This window comes from Lichenostomus cassidix, chromosome Z (genome assembly GCF_008360975.1).
Source record: "Lichenostomus cassidix isolate B80296 chromosome Z, HeHo_3.0, whole genome shotgun sequence".
In the NCBI taxonomy this organism is placed as follows: Eukaryota; Metazoa; Chordata; class Aves; order Passeriformes; family Meliphagidae; genus Lichenostomus; species Lichenostomus cassidix.
Genome location: NC_139511.1, coordinates 43,397,940 through 43,411,715, shown reverse-complemented (window position 1 = coordinate 43,411,715; position 13,776 = coordinate 43,397,940). Strand labels below are relative to the sequence as shown.

At 43.0% G+C, this 13,776-nt stretch overlaps 2 protein-coding genes across 5 annotated transcripts in view; one reads left to right on the top strand and one right to left on the bottom strand.

The window, feature by feature from the left end:
- The window catches only part of PSIP1 (PC4 and SRSF1 interacting protein 1), a 36,690-nt gene extending 30,611 nt beyond the window's left edge, over positions 1-6,079 (bottom strand). For 2 of the 4 annotated variants that reach the window (XM_085042365.1, XM_085042369.1), the window contains exons 1-3: positions 5,337-5,910; positions 4,324-4,400; positions 141-279 (exon numbers count right to left, since the gene is read on the bottom strand). In XM_085042365.1, coding sequence (XP_084898491.1) covers positions 141-279; positions 4,324-4,400; positions 5,337-5,408 — 288 coding nt within the window. In that variant the 5' untranslated portion in view covers positions 5,409-5,910. The other 2 variants (XM_085042366.1, XM_085042368.1) reach the window with 2 other exon arrangements.
- A 1,069-nt stretch (positions 6,080-7,148) lies between these two features.
- The window catches only part of CCDC171 (coiled-coil domain containing 171), a 160,889-nt gene continuing 154,261 nt past the window's right edge, over positions 7,149-13,776 (top strand). Inside the window, exons 1-2 of the mRNA XM_085042372.1 lie at positions 7,149-7,386; positions 12,156-12,316. Coding sequence (XP_084898498.1) covers positions 12,270-12,316 — 47 coding nt within the window. The 5' untranslated portion in view covers positions 7,149-7,386; positions 12,156-12,269. The remainder of the gene's footprint in view (positions 7,387-12,155; positions 12,317-13,776) is intronic.

Here is a 13,776-nt window from a genome sequence, read left to right as displayed (position 1 = left end):
CTTTTTAAAATATATTAAATTTTGTCTAACCTGCAGTTAAGTAGGAGCAATAGGTCATTACCCTGTGTCAGGAAAACACTTACTGCCTTTCCCCTCTTCCCCCAAAAGCAACAAAGATTTGTAGATTCTGCACTGCTTACCTGCTGATGAGAGAATTTCACTTTGGGATTATTGTCAATTTCCCACAACCCTTCATTAAAACCCTTTCTTTTATTTGGTTTGCCATATTTGTCTTTATTTTCTGAGTAAGGGAATATGTCCTTTGGTCCCAAAAATGCCCTTAAGGAAAGAAAAAACAAAATTGATATTTTAATAGGTTACTCTTTTCAAAGAAGTAAGCACAAATGCTATTAAATATTAAATTCATTGCTACTGTAACAACCATTCTGCTAGAGTCCTTAACTTTCTAAACTTTAGCCTTCAACCGCCCGAGGTTTCCATTACTACCACCACACATATCCCTCCTTCCCAGAGCATTGACTGTCTGGGCAAGAAATGCTCAATGCTGCAACTTAGTCAACCAACTACTGGGAACTGGATCAATTAAAAACTAAGTAGCTTATAAACAAACAGAAGAGCAGTTGCTTCCTTAGGAAAAAAGAATCATGCTTAAATGTTAAGAACAAAGTGTCCTTGAACGTTTTTATTGTGTTGGACACAAAAAACCACTACCTGAATACACTGACTGCCCACATCTTTGTAAGAATGCTATGTAATGGTGTAATTAATTCAGTAGTTTTTCAGGGTCTGACAATAGGACCTCACAACCCGATTTATGAAATTTAAACAATAAAAACTTTTAAATGTTTCTTGTTTTAAGCTTCTCCCCCAGTCACTTTCTTAATGAAGTAAACATGACTATTTTAAGGTACTCTTGGAACAGTCTTGATGCTGCCTCTGTATCTTTTCCAGACAAGCAAAAACCACTCCTATCCCTACTGTAAGCTGTTGAACTAAAGCTATTACCTATTAGCTTTTCTCATATGAAAAAGGTCACAGTATTCACTACTAGCTTCACCAAGTTAAGACTTGGGAAAATGAGGTGCCATGTTACTGAGAACCAATATTCTGGTTCATACTGATAAACATAATAGACTATTTAATTCCTTCTCTACTTTCATGCCCTTTCAAAGTTAGGATTTCACTCTACCAATCTACATGCTGCTAACAGAAAAAGACCACACTTTGATGGTACATTCTTAGTTTCACTCCTTGCCTAGATGTGGCTTTGAGTGATTGTAAATATATTACAACCAACTATTTGAAAAGTTGCAGGTACTTGCTTTCATAATTACCAGCTCATGGTAAAGTTAAACAGATACTTCTAAGTTCCACTCCAGTAATTTCTTTCATTATCCTTAAAAAAAAAAAAGGAGCTACTTCAGACTTACACCCCACTAAAAGGAGGGGGAAAAAAAGAAAAAAACGTAACATCTCATAGAAAGCTTAAGCATTTTCTACTCCAGCAGTAAACACCCATCTACATCCACTAAGTTTCAAGTAAGCTATTGTCAGATTAGACCGTAAATCAACCCCCTCTTGGCAAGAGAAAGTTAGAGAGGATTCAGCCAGTATGGGAAACATGCACCTACAAAGCTTATTTACCCAGACCAAAATGATGGGGAGGGAGACAGAGCAACAGGGAGAGACAAAAATAGGAAAAAAATTGCCTCCCTTCTTCCCTATTCTCTGAAAGGAAGCATTTTTCCAAGTCTGTAAGCCTTTGCCTGTACTGTCAGGCATTGAAAAATACCCAAAACAGCTACTGTGAAAAGGTTATGAGTCTTTCTGAGCTGCTGCAGTTTAATCCCCATGTATGAAAAAATAAAAAGGTACAAGAAAAACTGAACGAAGAGAGATTATCCTAATACATAAGGTCCAGAAACTAGAGTTCAAGATGAACTGATTGTGACAAACAAAATTTGCACTGATGTGATCTACTGCCACAACATATCCAAATGAAGTGCTTATTAAAGTAGTATTTATTTCATTACTGTCCCCAGGTAGTAACACATTCAGATGGGTTTTTTTAGCAAAACTTAAGAGAAAACAAAAAACTGCAAATAAATATTAATACCTGTTTCCAGTAATTTCATAAACTGAATTAATATTATTTCTAAAAGTCAGGTACAAATTATTCCCAAGCCAGTCTTGTTCTTTTCCCCCATGGTTCCTTTTTCCAGCTATAACCATCCACACAGCCTGAAAACATCATCCTTTATATAGGACTCTTTAACATGATAAACTGATTGTGTGGATTTTCCAAGCTGCCACTACTTACAGTAAGATAGACTGTACATACATAGCCTACTAACATGCTGAAGGTACAGTGTCTAACTTTGCACAAATGTGCAAGTCTTAATTGTCAGAAGTACCAAATTTATTTTAATTCCCATGAAAAAAAAGTACAAGAAATTGTTAACTACCCATAATTCCTGATGGATCATTAAAGTCACTATTCATAGCTAAAAATTTCTGTAAACAAAATTACATGCCATGGAACACCAGCTTCATTTCTTACCTGATCTGTTTCTTGCTATTGTTATTTACAGGTATCTGCTGTAAACAGTAAGTGAGACCAAGAAGTATAAAAGTTTCATCTGTTCCCACTCTACAGAACCCAAGATAAGTAACATGCTTAACACCAGGAGACAGCTGGGTTATGGAACACCCTGTACACTGCAATGGGTGTGACACAGAGGCATGAAGTTTCTCTTGTATTCTGTGGATTTCTGAAATGTAGTAACGTGGAACCTAGAGCCTAACAAAAACCAAACCAGCAAAACTTTATTTTGTAACTACATCAAAGAGTGAGGAACAGACATTTCAAAATACTCATGTAAACTACAAAAAAAAACCCCAATCACCAAACCTTTCAAACCCAAACATCTCTTAGGAGTCCCAATCTAAATCTGAAGTAGGACATAAAAGTTCTCAAAACTCGCAAAGGTATTTTTAAAGCTTTAGATAAGGAGTTATTTCTGTCTCCCTTACATTCAACCTGCATTCCTGAACTTACAACTTCACAAAAACCCAGTGCAACCCAGAATGACACACACTTCATAAACAACAGAACCAAAGCAGTATTGCCTTGGAGTTACCAAAGAAAAAATTCAGTCGTAGGAAAAAATTTAAGAAAAACAAGTAACCTAAGACATTTTAAATGATAAATAATTTAAAAAATGGACAAGATAAACCTTGCAACCTTGAATTGAGTTCCAGGAACTCTTTATCTACAAAACTCCACACACGCACAAAACCCCCAACCAAACAAAAAAATAAATTAGTCACTGAGGGATACATTAAAAGATGAGACCAGCTAAAAAAAAAAGATACATGGGCCAAGCATCACAGAAATTGCTTTTAAAAACAAAATAGTTACAAATAGTGTCAAGGGTAGGGGAAGCTAATCCTTTAAATCAAAAGGGCAATGTATCTTGTCTTAACAAGGCTCACTACAAGATAGATACAAAGTACCAGGCCAAAGCAATTTCAACGCATTTAATAAGAGGAAGAAAAAGCAAGGTCTTTCTGCAAAAGGAGAGAAATTGAAAACTTGTACACAGAATTTCTATCTCTAGTCTGCCATTTCATTAAAACAATAGAAGAATTAAAAGTAAAATCAATATAGTTTTAATTGTTTGGGTTTAACAACTCAAACAACAGATGGAGGACCGAATGTGTCAATGCCTCAAATCTACACTACGCCAACCGGTCATGCTATAAAGTGACACAGTAACTTAAAAAAAGACAGAATATTTTCTATTAAATTCAGCAGCAGAAGACATACAATCCCTCAAAGCAAATATTGTAGCACTGCAAAATGCTGCTCAAAGTACACAAAGATCAGTACTTTGCAAGTTGATAGGTAAGAAGCTAACTGCCTCATCTCTCTCCAGATCTAACACTCCCCACAACTCAAAACCTCGCCAGAAAAAAACCCCAATAAACCAAACAACAGAAACAATCCCAGTACATTATTATCTGCCTGTTTCTCAAATTTTGCCTATTTCACTTTCTTTGATAATACAGTGTTGAGAATTTTGAGGATATACAAGACTGTAATTAAAACTCAATACAGAAAAAACAAAAACCAATCAGTCACATCACTGTGGGTTCATTTTTTTTCTTCTGATGAACAAAGAACACAGTTACAGTTATGGTCTACTATTCACCTGAACAGCTTTGGTGAATATTAGAGATCAATTTATGAAGAGGCACTAATAAATACAAGTTTGGAATACACTGCGTTCACAGAAGAGAACTTTTTGTCACAACATTTCAGAATGAAGAAAATGTGACCCTGAAATATAAAGGACTTACGTCTCATGGGTGCCAAAAAAGAAAATTGGCATTTTATTCATAGGAGGTTTTACTGCTCCATCAGGAACTTCATCCACCTAAGGAAAACACAAATTATTGTAATTCTAATCAAGTAACAGTCAAGAACAGTTTAGGGGGAAATATGTAAAAATTAAGCATTAAAATGGGGATAAAAAAGGTTACAGAGTAAAGCAGGCATTGTGATATCTTTTTAACAGTATGTTTAAAAATATTGCAGAACAACACAAAATAACAACACTTTTAGTTTACAGCAATGACGACTTTAGTTTTCACATGACGACTTTTTTCAAAACAAGAGATTATTATGTGTTACAGGTAAAAGGCACAATTCAATTTCATCCACATACTGCATGTCCTCAAGCAAAAGCAACAGCAGGACTTCCTACCCTTATGCTGACCTTATAACCTGTGGAAGCCCCAGTATGAAGCACTACCAAAACGGTAACAAACTTTAAAAGAACGCCAATTCCTAAGCCAGTAAGTATCTTAGCTAAATACCTCCATTCCCATATCCAAAACATGACCTACAGCAATCCCAGAACTCGGCATGCCTCTTCCATGGGAGCACAGATAATACAAAAAAGGACTGGACAAGTTACCACCTACACTTAGCCTATTTAACAGGAAGCACGGTGGACACAGCCACGTAGGAGTAACCCCACCAAGACTTCGCGTTTTTCTTTTGCCAAAAAAGAGCAATTGTTTGGGTACTTGTACAGCTAGGGGCCAGCACAGCTCCGGCATCACGCTGCCATACAGCAGTCTTCTTTCAGTAAAGCCGTGCTACACAGATAAGGTCAACTAGTGACTACTTGAGAGGGCTACTTGTTAGCAGTTGCACTTGTTACGGAGGTGCGATGTGACTGCAAAGCGACCTCTATCCCCTAGAGAACAGCCGCGCTCACAGAAGGCGAGGCTCAATGTGCTGCCCAGCACAGGTGTGTGAGCGCATCCCGCAGAAAACCAAGCAGGGGGAGGAGAAGGAGCCTTACCCTGGCCGGCCAATGGGGGTAACCTTTCATCTTGGCGAAGATCAAGTCTCCAGGTTTGAAATCTCGGCTCATGTTTTCTCACCGACGTGACGCCCTGTTGCCGCCAGGCAAGCCGCGCCGACGGAAGGAAGAGCTCTGCGCCTCCAGCAACAGCCGATACACTGCCAGCCGCCCAAGGTGCCGCTTGCTGCCTAGATAAACACACCGGGACGGGAGAACGGAGACAAGGGCAACACAAGAGGGCACGTCAGCAAGGGCGGGCTGCCGTCGGCTGGGGCGCGCTGCGCCGTGCCCGCCCCTCACCCCCGCAAAGAGACCCCCGGGGTACTCCGCAGCCTCAGCCCCCGCCCGCCGGCAGGGCCAGGCCGCCCCGGGCCGGGAGAGCCGCCCACCGCTTTGTCCCAACCTCCCCGGTCCCCGACCGGGCACTCGCCCCCTCACGCACACGGGCACGATGGCGCGAGAGCGCTGCGGGGGGGGAAAGGTGGGGGGAGGGAGGGGGCGCGCGAAAAAGAAACTCCGCCCGCCCTCCTGTGCTCCATCCATCTCTCCATCCCTTTTTCTTTCTCTCTCTCTACCCCCCCTTTGCCCCATCCCTCTCTCTCCCCAGCCCGCCCGCCGCTTCACCAGCGGCGCTGCAGCTCCCCGATACCAACCGCGCTGGCGCCCGGCCCGCCGCCCGCCGCGGGAAATACGGCCGCACCGCCTCCTCCCGCCAGCGGGCCGGTACCACCCGGCACGCCGCACGGGGGCGGTGGGGGAGCTCCGGAGTGCCGGAGACGACACGGCGCGCGCCCCGCCGTAGAACAAGCGGCTCGACTCCCGCCTCCACGCCTGAGGGAACGCGGGCAGCCACAAGAGGAAACAGCCCGCAGCCCCCGAGGCAGGGATTGAGAAAGGAATGGGGAAACTCTCTTTCTCCTCCTCTCCCCTCGGTCGTAGAAGTGGTTCGTTCCTCCTCCGGTGGGGGCGGGACGGCCGCGGCCCCGTGGGGGGGAGCGGAGGAGGACGAGGAGGAAGAAAAGAGGCGCCGGAGGAGGAGGTGCTGCAGCGGCGCGGCCGTGGGACCGCCCTCGGCAGTGGCTGCGGCGGCGGGAGCCGAGCCCAGGCAAGGTAGTCAGCCAGCCAGGGCGAATGGGCCCTGCTCAGCCACAGGCTGGAGTGGTTAATGATCACCGTCGTCCTTCGCAAAGCGGGCGAGTGCGACTGTCCCCGCGGGTCCTTTTGTGTGTCTCACGCTCCACGAGGTCTTATAGAGAGCCGTTCCCTTCCCGGGCTTCTCATTCCGTGCTGCTGCTGGTCCCAAAGCTGCTCGTGTTGTCCGGGTACTCCGCAGCCACTTCTCTTCATGTCTTGACTTCCCCCAGCATCCAACAACCCAAGGTTTTATGAAGTCCTTACCTGCCACTTAGTCGTCATGAACTCCTGGGTTCGGTGGAGGTTTTCTTTGGTTTGGTTGGTTGGTTTTGTTTCTTAACCATGATTGCAACTAATTCAGACTGTGTTACTCCCCTTGTCCTTTCCATATCTATTCTCTCCTGGCTTGTTTACCAATCTGTGCTAAGCTACCTCCTCACATAGCATTTGAAGCCACTCTGCCCTCCTGTCCTGTTTGTGTCAGCTGATTTCCTCGCTAAGTCCATCATCCACCTTCAGCCTCTCTACAAACACCTTTCTTCAAAGAGAAGACCTCAAAACGAGATACAAACTCACTACCTTCTTTCTTATGGCCTGCCCATCCTGTTGTATCTAATTCTAGTTCTTCTGCACCTCTCAGCTTGGCTGTTAGCTCTCTGTGGCTTTAGTCCTATGTGATGGTCCCACACAGCACTGTCTGCAAGTCATTGTATAGTATGTGTGTGCCATACAAAGTGCAAACCAGTACGAAGCTGTAGGAGTAGTAGCACAAAAATTTGCTCCTTAAATTGTTTCACAGGGGAAGACCTAGCCATTTTGTGCTCAAGTTGTCATCCTTGGTGTGTGGCCTGGTGCACAAGCTTTACAGGTCAGTTTTCTGCCAGCTGCTCTCCATGCTACTTGCACATTAAAGGTAAGTCCCTGTGTAAAGAATCATCTTCTTTCAGTTTTGATACTGCAAATCAAGTCAAGCCCAAAACAGCCACTGCAGTTGCCACAGAGCAAGCTGTGATTTGTTCTAGGCTATCTCCTCCTTAAATGCAAAACGTTGCTTTGTAAATGTTAACTGTAAAACTTCACACCATCTGTGTTAAGCAAGAACAAACTGCAGTTTTCTGGTGGCTTAAACCAGTCAAATTCAGTTGATTTTCTTGGAGGTGGCCAAGTTCATATCCCTGACATAAACTTTCTAATAAAAAAACTAAAAATCATCAATTTATTAGATCAAAAACTTTCTTCCTATTTACAAATGAATGATCACTTGGGGCAGAAGTCCCCATCCCTGGAGGTATTTAAAAGAAATATAGATGCAGCACTTAGAGACATGGTTTAGCAGTGGCCTTGGCAGTGCTAGGTTAATGGTGGGACTCGATGATCTTAGAGGTTTTTTCCAAGCTAAATAATATATGGTTCTGTATATGAAATGTATTTTTCAGTATGGGAGGAAGGAAAGGTGTTTGCTTAACTACATGCATGCAGCAACCGTAGCATGTCTAAAGCAGTTTTGTGAATCAACATAATAAACAGTGTGTAGGACATTCTGGTCAGATAAGTTATTATTGGCTCAGCATCTTTCAACTTATTATATGGCCAAAACCTATCAGGTCATTCCAACACAATGTTAACTCTTTCATATTATCATATAATTTATATTTTTTCATTATCTAAGGCCATTTTTCATCATATTAATTTTGACTACTTATCAGACAACAGCAGAGAGGACGTCCTCTTCACTCTGTATTTTTTACCAAAAAACTCCCAAACATGCTATTATTAAAAGAACTGCAACATAATGAAATCTATTTTTGTGAACCTGGGCAAAGAACTTACTTCATTTGGCACAAGACATTTAGAATAACTGCATGATGGAGAAGTAGAAAAACCATAAATAAAGGCCAATTATACAGATCAAGTCAGAAACTAGAAATTAAATTTTGAGCCTTTGTCTCAGATAATGAAAATATTACAGAGCTGCTTTTTTTTAAATTAAAACTTCAGTTTGTACCTAGAAGGCTATATCACTGACATGTCACCGTTATTGTCCACTTTTCTAGGATATTGCAGGGTGGATATTATACACTCATGCTTTTTGTTTGACACCACATATATTTACATCTGGGTCTTGAAATCTCTTAGTTGAGATGCTTCCAAGAACCTTTCCCTTTGTGCAGTGAGGCGAACAGCAGGATGATGATAACCTTATTACCACTCTCCCTCATCCACCCTGCTGTGATTTTTGTCCCGTCATTTCTCAAAACAATTTATCTGTTTAGTTCTCTCGATAACCCGAGTGCAGAATGTGCTGCCCCGAATGAGAGGCCATCCGCCCCTCAGCCTGGCTCTCCGTCGCGGGTCAGTCGAATTCCCCACGCGCTGCTGTTTCTGCAGCCCGCAGTCCCTCAGCCGCGTCAGGCCCGCCGCGCCGCCCCGCCCCGCCCGCCATGACGCGCCGCCGCTGCCGGAAGTGCCCGTTGGGAAGGCGCCCGCGCGCCGCCGCGTCCTTCCCGGCGGGACCTGGAAACCGCGCGGCGCTTCCGGTCGCTCCGCGGCGGCCGCGCTCGCCCGAGTGCCCCGAGCGGGCTCGGGGTGCCGCTGCTGGAGCTCGGTGCTGACTCTGTTCCCTCAGCCCTGCCTGCCAGGTAAAGCGCCAGAGCCGCCGGCGCGGCGTGCGCGCAGCCAGCGCCGCTCCGGCGCCAGCGGAGCGAAGGGATGCTGCTGCTGCTTTGGTCTCTAGCTTGCTTGAGTTTTTTTTTTAGTCTGCGTTAGTGAAAACCTGGTGGTTCGTTCAGCCGAAACAACTGCCGGCGAGCTTTTACAGGTTGCAGCGCAGATACGGTAGTTCCGCCTGGCTTTGTGTGTTTTAAATTAGTACATCTTGGATAGGTTTATTTGCGGGAAAGGACCTTAGGGATCCTCCAGTTCCATTTCCTTGCCCTGGGCAGGGACACCTCCCACCAAACCGGGTTGCTCAGAGCTCCATCCAGCCTGGTCTCGAACACTGCCAGAAATGGGGCATTCACAGCTTCGCAGGGCAGCCTGCTCCAGTGCCTCTCCACCCTCACAATAAAGAATTTATTCCCCATACCCCGTCTAAATCAATGGCCTTGATAAAGTTGGCTAAGCATATTTAGAAGTTCGTGAGGAGAATAAGACACAAGTTTTGTAGGTAGCATCCATCGAATGTATTGTGTCCTCAAGCAAAAACTTCTTAACTGTTTTGTTTAATTGTGGGACTCTTAAAATCCACTCCATGCCGCTTGAATTTTCCTAATTGAAATAGCATGCTTTTGGAGTGTGTCCCTTTGTGTGCTGGTAAACTATGGATGTGTATTTTAGCAGAGAAATGTTGCGTATTCAAAATCATTAGCATGCCCAGAAAGCAGTCTTTAGATACTCCCCCCTTCCCCCACCATTAAAAGTAATTAAAAGACTTAAAAGTAATTTCTGAAGATTTTAAAACTTCAAGGTGGTATGAGAGGAGATTTTGCTTATGTTTTGAGACTGATTCATTTTCCTCTGCAGCTGCTATTTGTTGGATAGTGACAGTTCTTTATCTGGAGGTGAAAAAAGAAATTTCTGAGAAAGTTTTAATTGCACAATTTTTTTCCCCTTCTTTTTCTACTGTTCACAACCGGATTTTGGTATAAAGCCCAATATATATTTTTGGCAATAAATATTAAGAAAAGGGTGGTATGAAAAACTAGTTTCTTAGTGTTAAGAGCCACATCTTAATGTGAAAATTTGACAGTTGATAGAGGTATAGTTTCCCATACCGTGATACCTAGTTTTTTTTTATCCAAGCAATGAATTTTTGTTGGGTACAGTACTACAAGTACCATGTCAAGATTTTCATCGCACATGTAAAGTTACAGTTTTCAGTGTGCAAGTCATAATAATTTAATGGAACTTGACATGTGCCTAGGAATTATACCACAGTCTATATGTTAAGAATGAGGTTTTGAACTGTTATCTCATTTGAGATGGAAAGAAAGCTGTGTTCCATTCTTTAGGAGTGTGAATGACTGTTTCATGGTAATTATGTGTTTTGAGTCTTATGAGGACCTGTACCAAAGTGAATTCTGATGGGTGGGTGTTAAAAATCACAAAGCATACATCTAGCTATTCTTTATGAATATGCTGCCTTTCTGCAAAAACCAACCAACCAACCAACCAAAAAACCCTAACCAGAAACTCAGAAACCACAAACTCAGAATTTTTACAAATAAGTTTATTTTTGCTGCATTTTCTGTTAAAATTATAGATTGAAACATAAATGCTTTTTTTTCCTTCTCCGTATGTTTAGTGCAGATTACTAGTGACTGTAAGGAATAAACTCAGGTTATATTAATACATCATGCCAAGTGCTGCTGTTGGGCAGCACAATATAAAAGAGACATTAAAGTATTAGAGATCATTTAAAGGAGGGCCACAAAGTTGGTGAAAGATCTGAAGGTGAAAGCCTTATGTGGAATGTCTGAGGTCGCTTGATCTGTTCAGCCTGCAGAGAGATCTCTGAAGGGAGATCTTATGGTGGTCTGCAACTTCCTCACAAGGCAAAGACACTGATCCTTTATCTCTGGAGGCCAGTGATAGAGCTTGAGGGAATAGCATGAAATTGTGTCAGGGAAGATTTAGGTTTGACATCCAGAAAAGATTCTTTACCCAGAAGGTGGTTGGACACTGGAACAGGCTTCCCGGGGAAGTGGTCACAGCACCAGCCTGACAGAGCTCAAGGAGCATTTGGACAATGCTGTCAGTCACATGGTGTGACTCTTGGGCTGTTCTGTGCAGGGCCAGGAGCTGGACTCGGTGATTCTAATGGGACCCTTCCAACTGAGCATATTCTATGGTTTGGTGAACGTGTGACTGCAAGCCAGGGATGGTAAAGATGGAGTCCAGGCTAGCTTCTTGTTTTGGATTTTAATATGGATGTCCATCTGCTGTCATGTTCAAAAACAAACCTTTATGGCTCATTAATATTGACTGTTGAATACAGCTTATGCTTCATATTACCTTGCTTTAATGAATGAAAAGGGGTCATTAATGAGTTTGCCATTCAACTTGAAGTAAACAATGGAAATTTTTTAAGGTCTGTGTATTAAATGTGTCCTCTGTATTGATTTATTTTTTATTGTAGCACTCAATTAGTGATTTTTTTTCTAAAGGTGAGTGGAGTTATATGTCAATTTTGTACTGCTCGTGTATAGTCCTAAATATTGCTGGTATATCTAGTACAACAAAATTATGTTCAAACAGAAAATTCCAGGTTTGTGAAACACTTGGAAAACTTGCTGCGTTACAGGCTGTTATCAGACAGCAAACCTAGTACATGCAATCATGGTATATTCATTTGTCTTTGATAGAATTATTTTGAAGAGAAATGGAGTTTGTAATATTCTTAGGAGATACAGGATCAATGTATGCAAACAAAGTATTTTTTGGTGATATTCTGAAGACCTTGGCAGAGGATATTCTGCTGTGTTACTGTAAATGTATAAATTAATACACAATATTTCAGCATAGAGACTAGAAGTACAATTCTTATAGTTGACTAAAACTGTGAAATTATACTTGGTAATTGTTCACATGACATAGTATTAAAACTGTTTTCTAACTGCTCGTGAGTATTAACAAATTCTTTCATTATGTTGCCAAATAAACTAAAGCATGTCTCTGTTACAGATTTAAGTGTTTTTATGATATGGAAGAATCATCTTGGAAACTTGTTAAGTAAACCTACTGTCAACTATTAATTCTGCAGAGTTTATAGGCTTAAAAAGCTGCCTATTGGCCGTCATGAGTTCATCCTCTCCAGTCAACTACTCCGTCACAGAAGCTAGAAGGTGAGCTCCATTTGTGTATATTGAAGTTCCTGTTTTCGTGGTTTATTTTCTAGATCCCTGAAATTACATAATTCAGACTGAAGAAGAACCAGATGCGGTGTGATATATGCAAGATATGCTATGTCAATGCAGTTATAAGATCATAGAATTATGGAATGGCCTGGGTTGGAACACATCTCAAAGATCATTGAATTCCAAACCCCTGCGCTGGACAGAAACACACACCTTTCATTGGACCAGATTGCTCAGAGCCCCATTCAACTTGGCCTTGAGCCAAGTGGCAGGAATGGGGCATCCACAGCTTCCCTGGGCAACCTGTTCCAGTATCTCACCACCCTCACAGTAAAGGATTTTTCTAATATCTAATCTAAACCTACTCTCCTTGTCATGGCATTCTCCCTTGTCCTGTTACTACATGCTCTTGTATGAAGTCTCTCCATCTTGTAGGCTCTCTTCAGGTACTGGGAGGCTGCAGTTAGGTCACCCTGAAGTCTTCTCTTTTGCAGGCTGCACAAACCCAATTCCCTTAACTTTTCTTTGTAGGAAAGGTGCTCTATCCCTTCAGTCAACTTTTTGGCCCTCCTCTGGACTCTCTCCAACAGGTTCCTGTCCCTCCTGTGCTGGGACCCCAGAGCTGGATGCAGTGTTCCAGGCTGGGTCTCAGCAGAGCAGATCAGAAGGGCAGAATCCCCTCCCTGGCCCTGTTGCCCACACTGCTTTGGGTGCAGCCCAGGACAACTTTGGCTTTCTGGGCTGTGAGTGCTCATTGCTGGGTCGTGTCCAGCCTCTCACGCACCAGCACCCATGAGTCCTTCTGGGTCCAGCTGCTCTCAGTTTGTTCATCCCCCAGCCTGTATTGATACTGTGAGTTGCCCTGACTGAGGTGTAGCATCTTGCACTTGGTCTTGTTAAGCCTCGTGAGAGTCTCATGGGCCCACTTCTCAAGCTTGTTCAGATCCCTGTGTGTGGCATTCCGTCCTTCAGGTGTGTCAACTGCACCGCTCAGCTTGGTGTCATCTGCAAACTTGTTCAGAGAGCACTCGATCCCTTTGTCTATGTCATTAAAGAAGATATTGAATAACTCTAGTCCCCATATGGACCCTGAGAGGCACCACTTGTCACTGATGGCCTTTGGGACTCTGAGCTATTAACCACTATCCTCTGGATGCTAGTGTCCAACTACTCTCTTATCCGCTGAACAGTCCACTCATTAAATCCATCTCTCCAGTTTGGAGAGAGGGATGTTGTGGGAGACCATGTCAGAGGCCTTACAGAAGCCCAGATAAATGTCATCTGTAGCCTTTCCCTGGTCCACTGATGTTGTTGTGTTACCAAATGATAAATTGTCTACACCTGGTGAGCTAACACAATGCTTGTTCTCCTAAAACCACTGGCCTATGGAACTGTACAATACCCATTGTGTAAGGAGAACTGGAAGTTCACCAGCCCCAGTGCCCTGC